General features: G+C 41.5%; 1 protein-coding gene across 1 annotated transcript; it reads left to right on the top strand.

Moving 5' to 3' along the window:
* Nucleotides 1-180: 180 nt before the first annotated feature.
* On the top strand, nucleotides 181-11271 carry ppp1cab (protein phosphatase 1, catalytic subunit, alpha isozyme b). The gene is made up of 7 exons (XM_071391035.1): nucleotides 181-578; nucleotides 2476-2607; nucleotides 3107-3337; nucleotides 7702-7806; nucleotides 8240-8463; nucleotides 10011-10145; nucleotides 10411-11271. The coding sequence occupies exons 1-7, from the start codon at nucleotides 524-526 to the stop codon at nucleotides 10504-10506; spliced, it is 978 nt and encodes a 325-aa protein (XP_071247136.1). The 5' UTR covers nucleotides 181-523; the 3' UTR covers nucleotides 10507-11271.
* Nucleotides 11272-20421: the final 9150 nt, after the last annotated feature.

Below are 20421 nucleotides of genomic sequence, written 5' to 3'. Positions count from 1 at the left end.
TGGAAACTAGAAGTGCTCATTGCTGCAACAATGTACAGTAAATTGTGTACAGACAAAACATTGTTGATCTAATTCTTTGTATCATAACTTGTATATAACAGAACGCTATTTGTGCACATTTTCCACAAGTGTCACTCTAATTATTCATTTACAACGTGTTCAGGATAGAGCTCCTATTTTGAAGCGTTCAAAAAAAATCGTGACCCGGAAGTACTTAGTTATTCTTGCTTGCTTCTCAGCGGTCCTTTTGTTGAGGGCTGGGTGCTATCCAGTTGAAGGTGAAACATATTGAAATATAACTCGGTGAAATCTAAACCGGTATGAAAAGTCGATAATTAAAGCGTTTTGTTGAAATATTCTTCGGGGAAATCCATTAAAATTTCACCCCCAACTTCAACTATTGATGTATTATCTGGCGCAAGGTTAGCGGGCTAACGTTAGCTGATTAAACTAGCTCACCTAGTTAACAAGCCTGCTACATTTTTTTAATTATTTTAAACGGAAAAATTATCACAGGAATATTATGGCAGAAGCCGATAAATTAAACATCGACTCCATCATACAGCGACTTCTGGAAGGTAAGAACAGCTCTTTTTCCCCCACATTTTTTATGTGGTGAACTAGCAACTTCACATGCTAGCTAGCATCAACAACTAAGCTCACCGTATGCTTCCCAGTCGAAACAGGTCGCGCATATATTATGACGACATTTTGTGACGTTTATGTTATTTTTGGTGTTCGGCGATTTTTTTATTTTTCGTCTGTTCGAGCAAATTACTTATACTGTAACGACCCTTGGTTTATAAGCGCGGATATCGACTGCCGCTTGAGCATGCTTTTGGGGCACAGTCGATAGCGCGCTGGACTTCGGGCTAGAGGGTTCGAGGCCTGCTCCCTGCCTGTTTCGTTACAATACAATAGAAGCCTGACGGGGCGCTGTTTTGAAGTTACCACGCCCCACCATTTGGGAAGATATATATTTGGGAAGATATTGTAATGCTTTTATTAATGTCTACTTTTGTTTTTACCACATTTATTATATTCTAGACACCTTAATGCATACTTACAAATGTTATTATGTGAGATAAACATACAAAATATGTCAACATTTTCCTCAAAGTATATATATTTTTTAAAGTTCAAATGTTCTTCAAATGTTCAAAAACACTTTAACACATGTACTTTTGTCCTCTGACAAAACATTGAATTAAAATATTGTGTATTTATTCCGCTTCTTCTCGGTAGTGCCAATATGGCCAACTGGAGGCTTCTTTGCCTCTCGTTGGCCTATACATAGCATATGCACTCCAGGGTTTATATACATTATGTTAGCTTCACATAGTCGAGTTGTGCTAAGAGCAAACCGAACCTAGCATGCAGACACCTTTATCTGGCTAGCTGGATAGGTAGTTGGCTAGCCCTTGATCATGACTCTCAGTTCCGTTACATTACGTATAATTCATTGGACGAAGGTGTCTTCTTTACCTATAGCTGTATGGATCTGGGGAAAACTGCTACAGTAAGTGTCTTTTATTTGAAGGATTCCTTCTCACTGATTGAAGACAAGGGCCATATTTTTCGAAAGCCGGATCGCAAATGAAGTTAATTTTTTTGTTAAATATTATTACATTTTTTTCAAACAATACAAAACATACAACAGACAACTTACAGACCTACAGTTCTCACCCCTATCCCCAGTGCCTGCACTACTCTCCACCACAAATTGCACCATTTTGGTCTTCTCCGTCGCCCACGCTCTTTCAGTAATTAGATAATGAATCATATGATTTTTCCATTGTCTTAACAATGGAGGATTGGTTGATTTCCAGTTTAAGTATACGTTTTTTTAATATAACTGAAGAGAAGAGTATCACCCAACACATCAGGTACATTACTGCACCCTCATGACATGTCTTGAAATATGCAGACAGAAGGATTAAAGGTAAATTTACATTGTAATACTTCTGACAGCCAACTTTCTAACTCCGCCCATACCTTTTTGACTTCATAGCATTCCCAGAAGGCATGGATTATTGAGTCATTGTTAGTTTTACACTTAAGACATGACTGTCGTTGTGCTATATAATTTGTGAATTTTGTGTCTTGTGTAATAAATTCTATACATTTGTACTGGATTAAGCCTACATTTTTGTTAACTGTAATTTTATTAGTTATGTTCCAAATTTCCCCCATCTTGTGCCAATATCAGTTATTTTTAAGTATTGGGTCCACTAGTTTCTTTTTTTCCCTAAGAAGCTGTCAGTTGGATAAGCTCTCTGCAAGGTTTTGTATATCTTACCTATCATATGAATATTTTCTGACTCAAATACGATTCCTTTAAGATTTTTTTGAGTTGCTTTGATATTCGCTGCTGCTGAAAAGTCAGTTGAAAACAGCTACACAGTTATCTCGCTCCACATGAGGCACAGTGTTGTGTATGAACAAGTATTCACTTTGTCCTTGTCTCCTGTACAGTGAAGGGCTCCCGACCTGGCAAAAATGTGCAGCTGGCGGAGAACGAGATTCGTGGCCTCTGCCTCAAGTCCCGGGAGATCTTCCTCAGCCAGCCAATACTGCTCGAACTCGAGGCACCACTCAAGATTTGTGGTGAGGCCAAGTTGTCACTTCTGGGGTTGGGAAGCGGGTGCCTCAAATGTGGTTCATCAAAGTAGTAGAACTTTATTAGTTCCAAGAAGGGAAATTGATTAATCATCATCACCGTTAACATCAGCAATACAAAGTGTAAAGACAGGAGATGGCTCAGGAACAGAAGACATGCTCCTTAGCAATAAGGGAAGCAAGTGTAGAAAAGTAAAGTGCTACCAGCACCATATGTAGACTAAGGCAATTAGGAAAACTATTCTCTATCTGTTTACCAACACTCGACAGAAAGGAATCATAACAATGAATACTGAAAAAAATTATACTAGTCCTACTAGCTAGTTTAACTGAAGTATTTTATTGTGGGTGATGATGCCCAACAGCCTATTTTATAATCCCCTCTCTGTTTTGAACACAAACATCAATACAGTAACAACCCGAACAAACATTTTCCTGTTAGTATCTTGTGACCTTACACACCATGGTCAACTCTGCCCACCCACAGGTGACGTCCACGGTCAGTACTACGACCTGCTGAGACTATTTGAGTACGGAGGCTTTCCCCCGGAGAGCAACTACCTGTTCTTGGGGGACTATGTGGACCGAGGAAAGCAGTCATTGGAGACAATCTGCCTGCTGCTGGCCTACAAGGTCAAATACCCAGAGAACTTCTTTCTGCTGAGGGGCAACCACGAGTGTGCCTCCATCAACAGAATATACGGCTTCTACGATGAGTGTGAGTTGTTGGGGCTTGGACAGATGCATAACACAGACAGACATGAAAAAAACACGATAGAGCACCTGCATCCACGTGAGGCTTCATAACTGAGCATAACAGTCATGGGCACACACACACACAGTAAATGCATATAAAAAATAATGTGAGTACACAGAGATAATTGTAAGCACTACAGTATGAGCGGTATTCTGACTTCTCCATCAGGCTTGGGTGGTATACCGTATTTGGAAATAGCCACGGGGTGTTTTTATAAAAAAAATTGTACCATTGAAGTTATTTATTTGAAGTTTTTCCAGAAATGGTTATATTTGTAGCTACTTTTTAAGGAAATACCTGCAGTCAACTTGTGCAATGCATTAGGGGATAAAGCATATCGCTTTCGTCATTTCACCTGTCATATTAACTTACATTATGAACAGTTGAGCCATTCACGTGTTTGTAAATACAGTGGTTCTTCCTTTAAAAGTTACAAGTTTATGCTGTGACCGTTTGTGGTAGATGGTGGCATTCTGTCATTGCACTTAATGGAGGCGTTTTCAGTCTGAGTCTCTCCTCTGCCGCTAGAGTCCTGCATCAGGTGGTCCTGGAGTTAAGAGAGAACTTGGGTAAATACAATGGGGGAATTTCACTTGACATGTGGACTGGTGATTTTCAAGAAAATAGGCACGGTGTGCTTTTGGTTTCTCTCCCTCTTAAAAACAGAAATAAATCATTCTAAGTAACAAACTGGCTTTATTTACTAATTAATAACAATGTCTCACCCCATGTTCAAGAATGGCATTTTTCCTTTTACTCAGATTACAATCGCTCACTTTCAGTTATTTGAAACGAAATCATCTCCAAAATGTAGTTATTTTTTAAACAAGTCAAAAAAGTTGGTTGCAATTTCAGTAAAAAAAAAAAAAAGAAGAAAAAGTAAGGAGCTTGTCTGTCGGCCCTGCATTAAAGATCAAAATTGGTTAAAGAAAATTGTGATAAATTTAAATGTATAGCACCGTCTCTTCAAAAACATTTGAAAACATGTTTTCACAAGGGCTAGTAGCAGGACAATAGACACAATGTGGTCCCCCCAAAAAACTCTCTAACATAGGGTCCAGCATATCTATTAATGATGTCATTGAATGTCTCGCCAGCTTTGATCCATGCCTTGGCCTGCACTACGCAAACTTCTTTGTTTGTCAAACGAATCATTGCTTCAACTACAGAACAGTACAAAACAAGAGAACAAACACATGGTTAATGTTATGGGGGGAAAAAGTGAGAGAGAAAAATGTGTTTAAATAAAATGTCTTACAGAGCCTTTCCATATGTCCACTCAAGTTTCTTCAACTGTCTTCTGACTGTGATTAGAGCGATGCTTTTGCCAATCGCTCATCATCTTCAACCATCAGTGAGTCCATCCCCAGCTAGCACAGTGGATCTGGGCCGATTCCGGCTGAGAGTCAGGGCACTCGGCTGAGAGTCAGACTCGGCGGACGTCATGTGGTACGAGTCTGGCAATATTACTAATGGCTAGTATGCGGGGATTGAGCTCAGGCCGATTCCGGCGTGAGTTATCTGGCCCAAATGTGTTAGTTGGCCGACTCGGATGTCCATGTCCCATCGCGCTATAGCGACTCCTGTGGCACGCCAGACGCATGCACTCTGATACGGTCACCAGGTTGACGTGTTTCATCTGACACATTGGTGTGGCTGGCTTCTGGGTTAAGCATGCATTGTGTCAAGAAGCAGTGCTGCTTGGCGGGGTTGTGTTTCGGAGGACGCACGGCTCGCGACCTTCGCCTCTCCCGAGGCCGTACAGGAGTTGCAGCGATGGGACAAGACAATTGGCTCTTACCGAGTCCATCAAATGCATTCTTTTCTAACCACATCTGGATGGATCCATAACAAATTACTATTGGAATAAATATCACTGAATGACAGAAATATTGGAATAAAGTAGGCTAATGCAACTTGTTGCTTACTGGAACACCCAAAGTGATCCAATTGTTATAATAGGATTTGAAGCAATAGCCTTACCCGCGTGTGATCAACTATTTCAGCCGCGTTTCGCGCTGCTCTGAGACAAGCAAGACTACATAATAAACATATACATTTTAAAACGGTATTTTATCAAATTCAATGATTTGTCCTATTGTAAAGTGTAGCCTAAAGACCAAAATGGGCAAACTTGCAATGTATTCGATGCTTAATTACTCTAAAACCACGCTTGTGGAAAAACAAAATGCCTCCAGCTGTACAGCCCTACTGTAAATAAAAACACAGAATATCTATATAAGGGGCTTTTATATAATTATAATGCAGGGTTAATAATAATAATGATGATGATAATCATCGTTGGATAACAGATCACAATATTAAAAACTTTCACATGCATTCATGAATTAAATCTCTTTAGCCGACATGTTGCAGTTCATCTGATGAAGGTGCACATGGGCCTATTTATATAATGAATATGAAATCGGAGGGAAGAAATTATAAAGTAATAAAGAATTAGACCTCTCACTAAAGGCGTCAGTGATACAAAAGTTATACTTAAATCCGAACTGGTTGGAGATTATAAGAGTACATGGCCATAAAGGCCAGAATTTTTCAAGCTGTTCAACATTCATAGATAACCAGCAGGGTCAAATAATATAAACAGTGGTAATAGAGGGTGCAACCGGTCAGACTTTTCATAGCCGAGCATTCCAAGGTTGAGAGAGGTTGAGAGAGGTCGACTGACTGACTGCGTATGGACAGGGGTCGCGTTTTATATTGAAAGTCAAGTGTTTTTTTGCACATGCTGTATATAGATTTTTTTCTACTGTATTATTGATTGTATGTTTGTTTATTCCATGTGTAACTCTGTGTTGTATGTGTGGAACTGCTTTGCTTTATCTTGGCCAGGTCGCAGTTGCAATGAGAACTTGTTCTCAACTAGCCTACCTGGTTAAATAAAGGTGAAAAAATAATAATAATAACATTTCTAATGTTTATCATAGAAAGAATGTAACCAGCTACCTTTCCTAATTTTTTGCTTAAAGTTAATCTAGCATTTTACTGGAGAAAAGTAGGCTGGCTACACCAAAAAAAGTAGCTACACATCAGTCAGAGCGCTGTTTACTGATAGAACGCTCGTTCTTGAATACTCATCCGAGTAGAGAAGGGCAACTGAAGGACAAAATTGATGCAGAGCAGAAATTACAATAAGAAGCATTTTAGATCTGCGTTTACAAAAAGCCGCAAAATATTTCTTATTAATTTGATATTTTTTCCTATGTGGAAAACAAAGAATTTTGTGTTAACGCGACACCTAAGTTTAACTTGCTAGTTATCTAAGTGGCTGAATTAATAAGATTACAATGCATCATATTGTATTAGCTTTGGGCCGTGTTTGAGAAGTCAAAAGCCCTTTGGATGAGTTATCTGTGCAGCTGCCACTGCTCTCTTGATTTTCCTTGCGTTTCTTCTCAGCCCGTGGCCGCCTCCCCCATCTTCTCCAAGTAGAGCAGTCAGGCCCATTGCCCTAGCGACGTCACACAGACACTGTGTACACATGCTGTTCCAGAGCCAGTACTGTACTGTTCTTCCTCCAGACAAGCATGCGTCAAAAATGTGTTCATTTGCACATTGTCTCTCGTTCACATTTGCTTGTAAAGTTCCAAACTCACCAAAAATGACATTAGGTAGCTCCTACCTAATATACATATATATATATATATATATCTTTATGAGCTGGATGGCCAGTCTTTGCAATTCCTGGGCTTTTCTTTGTGTACTAAGCTGATAATAACGTAAATCCCGGGATGAGAGAAAGACAGTATGACAATATGAAAATCTGGATGCTGCCCAACTCTATTCTCCATACACTTAACTTGAATTTTCACGGTTAGGCATCGGATGTTGCCACACGGATCTCAAGTCGCCCCATATCTTCAGTATATAGAATAAATGCATTAACATTCTGAACTCGTATGCACCCAATGCCATAATGACTTTAATTCAACATGACTGGTCAAATAAAACATTATTAAATTAAGTTGAGCAAACAAGCTGAACTCTTGAGTTTTTGTGAGAAACTTTGACATTTTTTAAAAAGTTCGACAAACAATTTTGATTTGTTGCTTACAGAGCATGTGTTATGTGAAACGCAAAATAAGAATGCAAAAATTTATGTGAGTGATTTTCGGGGCAAAGCAAAGACCAGGTTTATTAGCTTTGAAGATCAGATAGAAATGCATTTTGTATAACAGTAATTATTTTATGTCATGAAGAATTGGGCATCGTCATCTCTCTTCATTACGTTGCAATTCCCAACATTCTGAACTGTTCATTTTACTGAATAGGCCCTAGATTAATTTAGATATTTCCCCTTGTAGGTAAGAGGCGGTACAATATCAAGCTGTGGAAGACCTTCACCGACTGCTTCAACTGCCTGCCTGTGGCGGCCATCGTCGACGAGAAGATATTTTGTTGTCATGGAGGTATGAAGTTGTAGTATTTATCAAATGGCTCCTCTGCACACATTTGCTGTTGATTTTGAAACACCCTTGTGTCCTTGCCATAATGTGCCATGTAGACTCCCATTGCAACTGTAGAATATCAACTGCATAGAATGAGTGAAAGGAAAAACTCAGCTGAGAGAGAGAAAATGTACATATTTTGGATAGGGCCAGGCTGGGATGTATGCTGTAGGTTTTGTCATTCTGACCATGACCGATGAGCTTTAGGCAGACTGAGAAGTGTAAATCACCGAGATGAGTTCCATTATCGTAAACGGTATTCTTTTTAATTATCTTTTAGGTGGTTGTAATTGAAAAGCCATATAAAAAAATATATACAACCTTTGCACCCAAGCTATCTCTCGTGCGACAGACTATACCTCATAAAAAAAATGTAACTCCTCCCATCCCCCAGGCCTGTCCCCTGATCTCCAGTCTATGGAGCAGGTGCGGCGGGTTATGCGACCCACGGACGTGCCCGACCAGGGCCTGCTATGCGACCTGCTGTGGGCAGACCCGGACAAGGATGTGCTGGGCTGGGGAGAGAATGACCGTGGCGTCTCCTTCACCTTTGGCGCCGACGTGGTCACCAAGTTCCTCCACAAGCACGACATGGACCTCATCTGCAGGGCCCACCAGGTCAGTGACTACCGAGGGGGAAGAGGTAGGGTTTAGGGAGCAGAAAGATCCCAGCAGGTATATAGTTTTTTAACCTTTATTTATACAGGTAAGTCAATTAAGAACAGATTCCTATTTGGTGACCTGTTAGAATGACAGCAGAATACCACCCTGCATCCCACTGCTGGCTTGTTTCTGAAGCTAAGCAGGTTTGGTCTCTGGATGGGAGACCAGATGCTGCTGGAAGTGGTGTTGGAGGACCAGTAGGAGGCACCCTTTCCTCTGGTCTAAAAAATATATCCCAATGCCCCAGGGCAGTGATTGAGGACATTGCCCTGTGTTGGGTGCCGTCTTTCGGAAGGGACGTTAAACGGGTGTCCTGACTCTCTGTGGTCATTAAATATCCCATGGCACTTGTCGTAAGAGTAGGGGTGTTAACCCCGGTGTCCTGGCAAAATTCCAAATCTGTCCTTCATACCATCACGGTCACCTAATCATCCCTAGTTTACAATTGACTCATTCATCTCCTCTCCTCTGTAATTATTCCCCTGGTTGCTGCTGTAAATGAGAATGTGTTCCCAGTCAACTTACCTGGTAAAATAAGAGTTAAAAAAAGTCTTGAAAAAATGCGTCCTTAAATTAAGATTAAGTCATTTTAGAAGCTTGCAGGATTCATTACTTACCAACAACAGCTGCAATTCCCAATAAAACCACATCACGTTTTAATGTTTATTTTCTTTGCTAAGTTTAACACTATCATGAATCCTAGTCGAAGTTTTGTAGTTCAGAGTGAAGTATTTATTTTGTTTCATAGCGCTAGTTTCTCACCCTGGCTTTAGCCGCTGGGGGAGCAGGCCTGCTCAGGCAAGTCCAGATGGGTTGCCTAGCAACACATGCCTTGAAAGGGAGGCAACCTCAGCGCAACAAATTCCCATGATTCTATGCTAGATTAGGACCGAACAATTAGTGACAGCTAAAATGGCTTTGAAAAAATACGATTTCAGCTAATGGGGAGAAATATCTAACAAAATAACTACATTATGCATTCACTGATCATATCATAAACTTTACTTATAATTAGTGTTGCACGGTATACCAGTACCACGGTAATATTACAGTACCAAAACGTCATGATGCTTATGATACTAACATTTTACAATACCGTAGTACTGTTTCTAAAAAATACTAATCTTACACCTTTGACACAACAGTAGGTTTACTACCTGGCCCGGCCTTTACTACCCGGCCCGGCCTTCAACCAGTTTAGTGGTTTTGTTTGTGATATGAATAAATTACTTCCCTCTAGTACAGGCTCTATGTGGTTTGAAAGTGAATAAGCCTAGAATTCCTTGCACACTTATCCACAGTGTTACATAGCTAAAGGAGGAAGGACAAAGCTACCTTGGTTCCTTAAAATCACATCATTGTTAACCCATTACAAACCGGGGTCGGTTTTGCAATGGAAAACAAACTAGCATTTATTGGTCAAATTCAGATTGTACCTCCTCATTTCACTCCATTTCATACCGTTTCGTGCCTACTAAACACAGCCCTACTTCGTTCCTCAGGTGGTTGAGGATGGCTACGAGTTCTTTGCGAAGAGGCAGCTAGTGACACTGTTCTCGGCCCCCAACTACTGCGGCGAGTTTGACAACGCCGGAGCCATGATGAGCGTGGACGAGACCCTCATGTGCTCCTTCCAGGTAAAGGGATATCACTAAAATAACTTTCTAATCTTTACGTTTTAGTAATGTGTTGAGGACGTTGTTGTCTGCGTGTCCTTTGTTTTGGCTGTAATGGTACTTGTCTGTATTAGCTGGTGTAAACAAATTTCCCCTTTTGGGATCAATAAAGTACTATTTTAAAACTGCACTAATGTTTTATAGTATTATATAGTTGGCATTTATTATAGGGTTTTCTTGATTTTGAATGCAAGTCTCTTATTTGTTTGTTCTCAATCCTTCCCAGATCCTCAAGCCTGCAGACAAGAAGCTGTTCTATGGGGGTGGAGGGGGCATGGGCTCCGGACGTCCTGTCACCCCCCCCAGGAAAGCCAAGAAGTGAAATGACTCGCCCCTCCTTCAGCCTCCACCTGCACTCCCACCATGCCTGCCCTCTCTACCTCTCTTTCCTCTCTTTCACCAAACAGCCAGAAATCAAACCAGTACCCAGGGCTTTTTCCTTTTTTTAATCGTAAGAAAAACATGTAATGCTATGAATTGTTTATGAGTGGGTGTTTGAGAGAACGAGACATGGAATGCGTGTGTTTCAGTCTGCGAGCGAGCATTAAAAAGTGTGTGCGTGTGTGTGCATTATGTGCGAAAATTTGAGAGATTTGTACTATCCCCTTCTCTTACCACTTTGCCCCATTGAAAGGATGGAACCACAGTGTCGTTCTGTACAGTAATTGTGACTGGAAAAAGCTGGGTTCGGAAGACAGTGGAGACAGCTGACCAGATGAATTTAGCAGCAAACTCGTGCAAACAGATGGTGTGTTTGTGCAAAGGGGATTAGTTTCTTTTTCCCTGTCCCCTGTACTGTAAAATATCAAACCGATGTGTATGTGCCGTGTGACTACTCCCGCTTCAAGAAAGACATTTCAATATCCTCGAGCAGGAGAGGTTAAATGTGTCAATTGTCTCAAAGGAAAGCAAGCATGCCCTCCACTCGCACACACATACAATGACCCTTTTCACAGATTCATACGAGCCAGAGCTGTAAAAACCACACAATTTAGGTTTGTACAGATTTGATTACTTGAAAGAGATTTTTTGTGAATTCGTTTTGTAGTCTCATCAAGTTGACCAATAAAGCAAGAATCTGAATGAAGTTCTTCTTTCATTGCTTGTCTATTATCATTGCTAACCACTGCAGTTTGTTGTCATATAAAAAGGAATGATACCCCTATCCTCTTTCTTTTTTTGTACTATGGCTTCCTGGCTCAAATATTTCATGTCGGCAAACCCTTCTGGGGGCTTCATAATTTAAATCCCATTTCTTAATCCTCATTCTATACCAACCTAAGTTGATTTTGAAACTGACATGGACTAGTGCTTTTGTTATGAAATCCAGTTGAGTTATATATTTTTTTTAAAGAACTGCACACATTACCTCTACATGTATTTTTTTATTGTGTCGAATTTTCGGTCAGAGACCTTTTTAAGACAGTCAACTTTGGGGCTGTAATTCTCTGCACTTCAAATGAGAGAAGCATGGTGCTGCGTGTTCACATGTCGTCCTGAAATACCTTCCAATAGCTTAGTCACATATCAACCAACTAGGTGTTGTCTATTTGCTGTCCATAGGGTGGCGCTCTGAGTTGCCACACTGAAGTGGGCTGAGGTAGAATGTAGTTACTTGAGGGGTCATTGGACTTTCATATGGTAAACGTTTCTCATTGGTTAAGCACCCCAGTAAGGTTATTGTCAATGAATGGCTTACGACAGAATCTCAAGTAAAACTATTAACTCATTAATGAACAACGGAACGCATTACTTGATGCTGCAGAATTGGACTTTTCGCTTGCTATAACCCTGCATGAAGCTTCTGCAACAAATAAATGACGAGGTGCAAATGTCATTTAAGTAATTCAATAATATTGATCCCATGTTGCTGGGTGGACTCGTGCTAAAAAATGTGGACCACTCTTTCACACTCCATTCTATATATATATAAAAAATATCACATTTCTCTTCTGTATCTCCCAGTCTCTGTTTTCATTCGTCTTGCTGTCATCAACACTCGTCCTTCAAGGCGCTCTGTCCATCAATATGCCTTCCTTTCACAACCCCAATAAGGTGAAGGGTGAAGGAAATAGCAGTGTGTTAAGTTTAGACCTAAAAATGCAACATATGACCATGCTCTATGACCATTGCTCTGTGAAAAATGGGATGTCAACTCAAACCTTTCCCTGTACTATAATTTCCCTGTACTGTACTTTTCTATTCTTGGCCACATCAATTCCTGCAGCGTCATTCCCTAGCATGTGCCATTTTCAATTACAGATAGTCATTTGAAGAAAGAAGTTGAAGAGAGTAGGTTACGAATGCACATACAGTGGGGAGAACAAGTATTTGATACACTGCCGATTTTGCAGGTTTTCCTACTTACAAAGCATGTAGAGGTCGGTAATTTTTATCATAGGTACACTTCAACTGTGAGAGACGGAATCTAAAACAAAAATCCAGAAAATCACATTGTATGATTTTTAAATAATTAATTTGCATTTTATTGCATGACATAAGTATTTGATCACCTACCAACCAGTAAGAATTCCGGCTCTCACAGACCTGTTAGTTTTTCTTTAAGAAGCCCTCCTGTTCTCCACTCATTACCTGTATTAACTGCACCTGTTTGAACTCGTTACCTGTATAAAAGACACCTGTCCACACACTCAATCAAACAGATTCCAACCTCTCCACAATGGCCAAGACCAGAGAGCTGTGTAAGGACATCAGGGATAAAATTGTAGACCTGCACAAGGCTGGGATGGGCTACAGGACAATAGGCAAGCAGCTTGGTGAGAAGGAAACAACTGTTGGCGCAATTATTAGAAAATGGAAGAAGTTCAAGATGACGGTCAATCACCCTCGGTCTGGGGCTCCATGCAAGATTTCACCTCGTGGGGCATCAATGATCATGAGGAAGGTGAGGGATCAGCCCAGAACTACACGGCAGGACCTGGTCAATGACCTGAAGAGAGCTGGGACCACAGTCTCAAAGAAAACCATTAGTAACACTACGCCGTCATAAATTAAAATCCTGCAGCGCACGCAAGGTCCCCCTGCTTAAGCCAGTGCATGTCCAGGCCTGTCTGAAGTTTGCCAATGACCATCTGGATGATCCAGAGGAGGAATGGGAGAAGGTCATGTGGTCTGATGAGACAAAAATAGAGCTTTTTGGTCTAACTCCACTCGCCGTGTTTGGAGGAAGAAGAAGTATGAGTACAACCCCAAGAACACCATCCCAACCGTGAAGCATGGAGGTGGAAACATCATTCTTTGGGGATGCTTTTCTGCAAAGGGGACAGGACGACTGCACCGTATTGAGGGGAGGATGGATGGGGCCATGTATCGCGAGATCTTGGCCAACAACCTCCTTCCCTCAGTAAGAGCATTGAAGATGGGTCGTGGCTGGGTCTTCCAGCATGACAACGACACGAAGCACACAGCCATGGCAACTAAGGAGTGGCTCCGTAAGAAGCATCTCAAGGTCCTGGAGTGGCCTAGCCAGTCTCCAGACCTGAACCCAATAGAAAATCTTTGGAGGGAGCTGAAAGTCCGTATTGCCCAGCGACAGCCCCGAAACCTGAAGGATCTGGAGAAGATCTGTAGGGAGGAGTGGGCCAAAATCCCTGCTGCAGTGTGTGCAAACCTAGTCAAGAACTACAGGAAACGTATGATCTCTGTAATTGCAAACAAAGGTTTCTGTACCAAATATTAAGTTCTGCTTTTCTGATGTATCAAATACTTATGTCATGCAATAAAATGCAAATTAATTACTTAAAAATCATACAATGTGATTTTCTGGATTTTTGTTTTAGATTCCGTCTCTCATAGTTGAAGTGTACCTATGATAAAAAATTACAGACCTCTACATGCTTTGTAAGTAGGAAAACCTGCAAAATCGGCAGTGTATCAAATACTTGTTCTCCCCACTGTACAGTATCAGTCAAAAGTTTGGACGCACCTACTCATTCAAGGGTTTTTCTTAATTTTTTACTATTTTCTACATTGTAGAATAATAGTGAAGACATCAAAATTATGAAATGACACAGCCAAAAAAGTGTTAAACAAATCAAAATAGATTTTAGATTCTTCAAAGTAACCACCCCACTGCCTTGATGACAGCTTTGCACACTCTTGGCATTCTCTCAACCAGCTTCACCTGGAATTATTTTCCATCTGATGCAGCACTCCATCACTCTCCTTAGTCAAATAGCCCTTACACAGCCTGGAGGTGTGTTGGGTCATTGACCTGTTGAAAAACAAATGATAGTCCCACTAAGTGCAAACCAGATGGGATGGCGTATCGCTGCAGAATACTGTGGTAGCCATGCTGGTTAAGTGTGCCTTCAATTCTAAATAAATCACAGTGTCACCAACAAAGCACCCCCACACCATCACACCTCCTCCTTCATGCTTCACGGTGGGAACCACACATGCGGAGATCATCCGTTCACCTACTCTGCGTCTCACAAAGACAGCGTTTGGAACCAAAAATCGCACATTTTGATTCATCAGACCAAAGGACAGATTTCCACCGGTCTAATTTACATTGCTCGTGTTTCTTTGCCCAAGCAAGTCTTTTCTTATTGGTGTCCTTTAGTAGTGGTTTCTTTGCAGCAGTTCGACCATCATCACGCAGTCTTCTCTAAACAGTTGATGTTGAGATGTGTCTGCATTTATTTGGGCTGCAATTTCTGAGGCTGGTAACTCTAATGAACTTATTCTCTTCAGCAGAGGCGATTCTGTGTCTTCCTTTCCTGTGGCGGTCCTCATGAGAGCCAGTTTCATCATAGCGCTTGATGGTTTTTGCGACTGCACTTGAAGACACTTTCAATGTTCTTGAAATTTTCTGGATTGACTGACCTTCATGTCTTAAAGTAATGATGCTTTGCTTATTTGAGCTGTTCTTGCCATAATATGAACTTGGTCTTTTACCAAATAGGGATATCTTCTGTGTACCACCCCTACCTTGTCACAACACAACTGGTTGGCTCAAACACATTAAGAAGAAAATAAATCCCACAAATGAACTTTTAACAAGGCACACGTATTAATTGAAGTCCATTCCAGGTGACTACCTCATGAAACTGGTTGAGAGAATGTCAAGAGTGTGTAAAGCTGTCATCAAGTCAAAGGGTGGCTACTTTATAGGATCTCAAATATAAAATATATTTTTTATTTGTTTAACTTTTTGGGCGACTACATGATCCCATATGTACTATCCTGCTAGAGCTGCCCCGGTCACCTGTAAGTGCTGTTATTGTGAAGGAGAAACGTCTAGGAGCAACAACAGCTGAGCCGCAAAGTGATAGGCCACTCAAGCTCACTGAAAGAGACCGCTGAAGCGTGCAAAAATAATTTTTCCTCGGTTGCAACACTCACTATCGAGTTTAAAACTGCCTCTGGAAACAACGTCAGCACAATAACTGTTTGTCGGGGGCTTTATGAAATGGGTTTCCATGGCCGAGTAGCCGTACACAAGCCTAAGATCACCATGCCTCGGCTGGAGTGGTGTAAAGCTCTCCCCCATTGAAGCAGTGGAAACGTGTTCTCTGGAGTGATGAATCGCGCTTCACCATCTGGCAGTCGACGGACGAATCTGTGTTTGGCAGATGCCAGGAGGACGCTACCTGCCCGAATGCATAGTGCCATCTGTAAAGTTGGGAGGAGGAGGAATAATTGTCTGGGGCTGTTTTTCATGGTTTGGGCAAGGCCCCTTAGTTCCAGTGAAGGGAAATCTTAATGCTACAGCATACAATGACATTCTAGATTATTCTATGCTTCCAACTTTGTGGCAACAGTTTGGAAAATGCCCTTTCCTGTTTCAGCATGACAATACCCCCGTGCACAAAGCGAGGTCCATACAGAAATGGTTTGTCGAGACCGGTGTGGAATAACTTGACTGGCCTGCACAGAGCCCTGACCTCAACCCCATCGAACATCTTTGGGATGAATTGGAAGCAGACTGCGAGCCAGGCCTAATCGCCCAATATCAGCGCCTGACCTCACTAATGCTCTTGTGGCTGAAGGGAAGCAAGTTCCCAGCAGCAACATTCCAACCTCTAGTGGAAAGCCTTCCTAGAAGAGTGGAGGCTATTATAGCAGCAAAAGGGGGACCAACTCCATATTAATTCCCATGATTTTGGAATGATATGTTCGACAAGCAGCTGTCCACATACTTTTGGTCATGTAGTTACCTCAATTGCTACCACACTTATTGCGCTATGAATGGACAAGTCAAATGCAAATGCCTATTCAAATCAGACAAGCTTGCAAAACTAATGACACTATGTCAGAAACAAGGAGGCCTCTTTTGCTCCCATCCAACAGGGCTCGTTTTCCTGTCGGCTCCCATGAGTCTTGTGCGTGGGATATCCCTAAGTGAAAGGAATGGTGTGAACAACCATGTACTGCTGAATGCCCTTTACGACAAGTAAAGGCCCCAGCATGATGCAGGGAAAAGTCCTAAAATGGCCCCGACATCTAAAGGTCCCCACTAATGCATAAAAGTATGACTTATGGAACTAAACCTTATGGAACTGCATTCTGAAATAATATGCAACTGGGTGCTATGCCCAGTTGCATGGTGTCACCTGGGCTATTTATACCCAGTGAGTCATTCTGACTACATAGAGACTCAGCTGCCACTTCTATTCTTACTGTATCTAATGCTGTAACAAGTACCCCGCTTATACCAACGCTATAGCTACTTTACCTATAGCCTAGACAGTGTACTACTAATTAACGCAGCACTGTCAATACCTCAACACAGCAACATTCATGTTTTTATCGATGTTCTTTCATTGCTCACACTGAATTTGCAGAACAAAAAGGTCTTAAGGCCTGCACAGAAGGCATTTGCTCTGTACGATAGCTAATTAACGTTACGCTAACTACAGAACTTGACCAGAGTTAAAGCTATACACATTCCTTTCTCTGTGGATAGGCTCTGAAGTATTTTTGAATTGTCCAATGTTGTAAACAAGATTTTTGTCCCTATTTGTTTTCAATACATATTGAGTTATGTTACTGTATGAACTTATCAGTGACTTGGCCAAGGGTGGTATCTCACGAACAGGATCCATGAAGCAGACAGCTACCTTTGGTAAACACCCAGTAAATATTTGAGTTTATGAAGAAAGACCAAATGTACTTGTTATCTCAAAGTTTAAGGAATAGTTCAGCCAAATTACAAATTGTATTTGTTTCCTTACCTTGAAAGCAGTTGGTTTGTTAGCCACTGTAATATTAGCATTTTATTACCAATTATCAACGTACGTTAATGTTCCCCAATTAGCATGAAAATATTTCATGCCAATTTCAATGCCGACATTAGTGGTTGGTGGCAGTGTTAGTTTAAAAGTCCTTAAGAGTCTATTGACGCACCCGTCAGTTTAAGCTAGCGATATCAGTTTTGGCTGCGTCTCATTCTACCGCATCCGCCTATGTCGGCCTTCCGCATCTGCGGTGGAAGGTGGCTGAGCTACAGGGGTGTTTGTCAGACCGTGAGACATCCTGAAAATGTCTGTAGCGTCCAAACTATTATGATCACTCTATGGTGTTCTCAGTTTTGCTCAAAGACCCCCACAAGTGTCACGGGACTCTTCTGAAGGTAACCCATACAAACTAATGGAAGTATGGAGGTAGTTTTGTGCCAACAAAAATAAGGGGTTGTGTGTCCCAAAAAAAAGCAACATTTTTCTGTGCTTTCATATATTTCCTAGATATAGGACAGACACTTCAAAACCTTATTCCTTATGATACATTTTTGGACTGTCTTTTTTGCCATTTATGAATGTGTTATTCAATGTGTTTCTAAGGGCTATAGTAGTAAATGCCAAATTCTATATAATTCAACTTTTTTTAATACCTAAAGGGGTCCTAAAATTCCAAATCAAATAGCTAAATGATCCATGGTATGACCATCTTCAAACAATTCCATATGTTAGCTGAGTTACTTGCGTCTCCTTAGCTCTGACATTTTGAGTTACTGGAAGTTTAACTGTGCAAGTCAGCAGGAACAGGCTGCGTTCATGTTTCGTAAGTTAGCTACCCACACAGCTGCAACACTGCGATAGTTATCACTCGCACAGAACCGGGACGCATATAGGATCCGAGGGTGGGGGGCTAAGGCAGCACATGGCGATCCTTCAGGCTGGCATGACGGTGTGGCACGTTAGTGCCGCTGTTGGAGTGGCAGGAAGGGGTGTTGTGGGTGTCCCGGGGTGCCTGGGTTACACCACCCCAAGTTATCACAGGCAGCACAGAGGGTACTGACTGACACTGCACCCATAGACAGAGATCAGCAAGAGTGAGGGAGGGAGGGGGAGAGAGAGAGAGAGAAAGAGAGAGAGAGAGAGAGAGAGAGCGAGCGAGCAAGGATATTGAGTTAAATGTCACTGCGCTACCCTGAGGGAGACACTGACAGGCCGACCCTTTTCACAGCCCCCAAATCTCAGAGGTCAGGCAGGCCATACAACAGCTGAGAGGACCCAGCCTGGCTGAAGAGGGGAGGAGGGGGGGGATGAAGGAGAGGAGAGGGGTGGTGAGAGACATTGGCAGAGGAAAAGGAGCATAAAATGTGTCATAAAAATGTCAGGGGACACCGAAGGAAAATTAATTCAAGGCTGAGAATAAAATAAGTGCTTGTACAGCAATAATTTGTTTTTGGTTGATATACATGTATGGTCGGGACGTTTGGCATGTGTACTGTACACATTGAAGTTATCAAGAGTATGTATCTTGCCACTTGTACTGTACACTAATGTACTGCCTATGAAATAGTTGAAGTCAGGGCTATTTTTATTCAGAACACACATATGGTGTTTAAAAGAAAACATATGCATCAAGCCTTATAATAGTTTGTTTGTGACCGTGTGTCAATTACTGTATGCATGCATACATAGAGTGCATCAAGTTTTAATTTGCTCATCTATCACTTATTCCCAAATCAACCCCTTGGCACTTGTGTAGATGTGATTTAATTAGATAGGTGTAAGCAATATGGTGGTAGCTCCATCTTGCCCTCTGATAGGCCAGGTGTAGTTGCCATACTGCAGACATCTATTGAATCCTTTTAAATCAATACAATTGCCTAGAGGGCAGGGCCTGAGGGTTAATTTGGGATTCAGGATATGTATGTGGCCCTTCACTACTCACCTACTGTACAATTCATTTTATGGGGCTGCTTTGCCCATCTGCAGGGAGAGGAGACCTAGGTCATAAGGTCAGCCGCAGCTGCCTGGGCATCTGAACTCAAGGCCTGGAGAGCCCATTGCTTCTCAGTATCGAACAATGCTTCTCAGTATTTGTCGATGTGCCCTTGAGCAAGGCGCTCAACCCTAATTGCTCCTATAAGTTGCTCTGGATAAGAGCGTCTGCTAAATGTCTCATATGTAAATGTAAAATGAACATTCGAGTCATGGTAGGCGCATTGTTTAAAGCAAACGGTCACTCACAAATCCATAAATTGTGCGTTTAAACCAAATGAGAGTTCAAGAAATGTGTAAATACATTTCCTATGTCACTTTATTGCACCACATTCATTGCTTTTCCGTCTTCAAGGTTCTTTGTTAAAACCGAATGGTGGTTCAAAGAAATGTGTAAATGCCTTTCCTATGTCCCTCCGTTGTACTACATTCACCATTCGACCGAGACTTAACTACAGACCCACGAGTAAGGCAAACGGGAGCAAATGGAATCTTTTCCTCCTGAACTGTCCTGACCAATGAACCATGGCCATAGGCGGTGCCCGGGAGGACCGTTTGTCAGGTCATTCATCACGGATGAATGACAACTTCTGTTTCCCTCTAGAAGAAACCCCGTAACAGCCTTTAGGTCAAGAGGTGGCCATTTAAAATGAGCTGTTACACAAGTAGTAAATTAAACCAGTGGTGAAGACAACCGTTTTTTATTGAGTATTACATTTAGAGAAAGATCTGGACTCGCATGGGGTCATCAAACTGGGTTAATAAATACAACTAGGCTTTATTTTTTTGTCTATGAAACTGGCCACAGTTTTCTCTTACAAGTGAAGTAAGAAAAACAACCATACTCCGAGAATATTTCAAACTTGAAGTGAGATACATTACAGAACTGATTGAAAGTGCATAAATCTCAATGATCAATGACCCTTTGACCAATGACATATGATACTTCCATAAAGTCCAAGTAATGCACCAGTTAACCACTGACCTAATTCCTAGAGATTTATGTCTCTGACTTTCAAAGTCCATTTTTGGTAAATTTAATA

The sequence above is a fragment of the Salvelinus alpinus genome, chromosome 3 (assembly GCF_045679555.1).
Source record: "Salvelinus alpinus chromosome 3, SLU_Salpinus.1, whole genome shotgun sequence".
NCBI classification, from domain to species: domain Eukaryota; kingdom Metazoa; phylum Chordata; class Actinopteri; order Salmoniformes; family Salmonidae; genus Salvelinus; species Salvelinus alpinus.
Note: the sequence above shows the minus strand (reverse complement) of the source record. Positions and strands in the feature narration are given on the sequence as shown.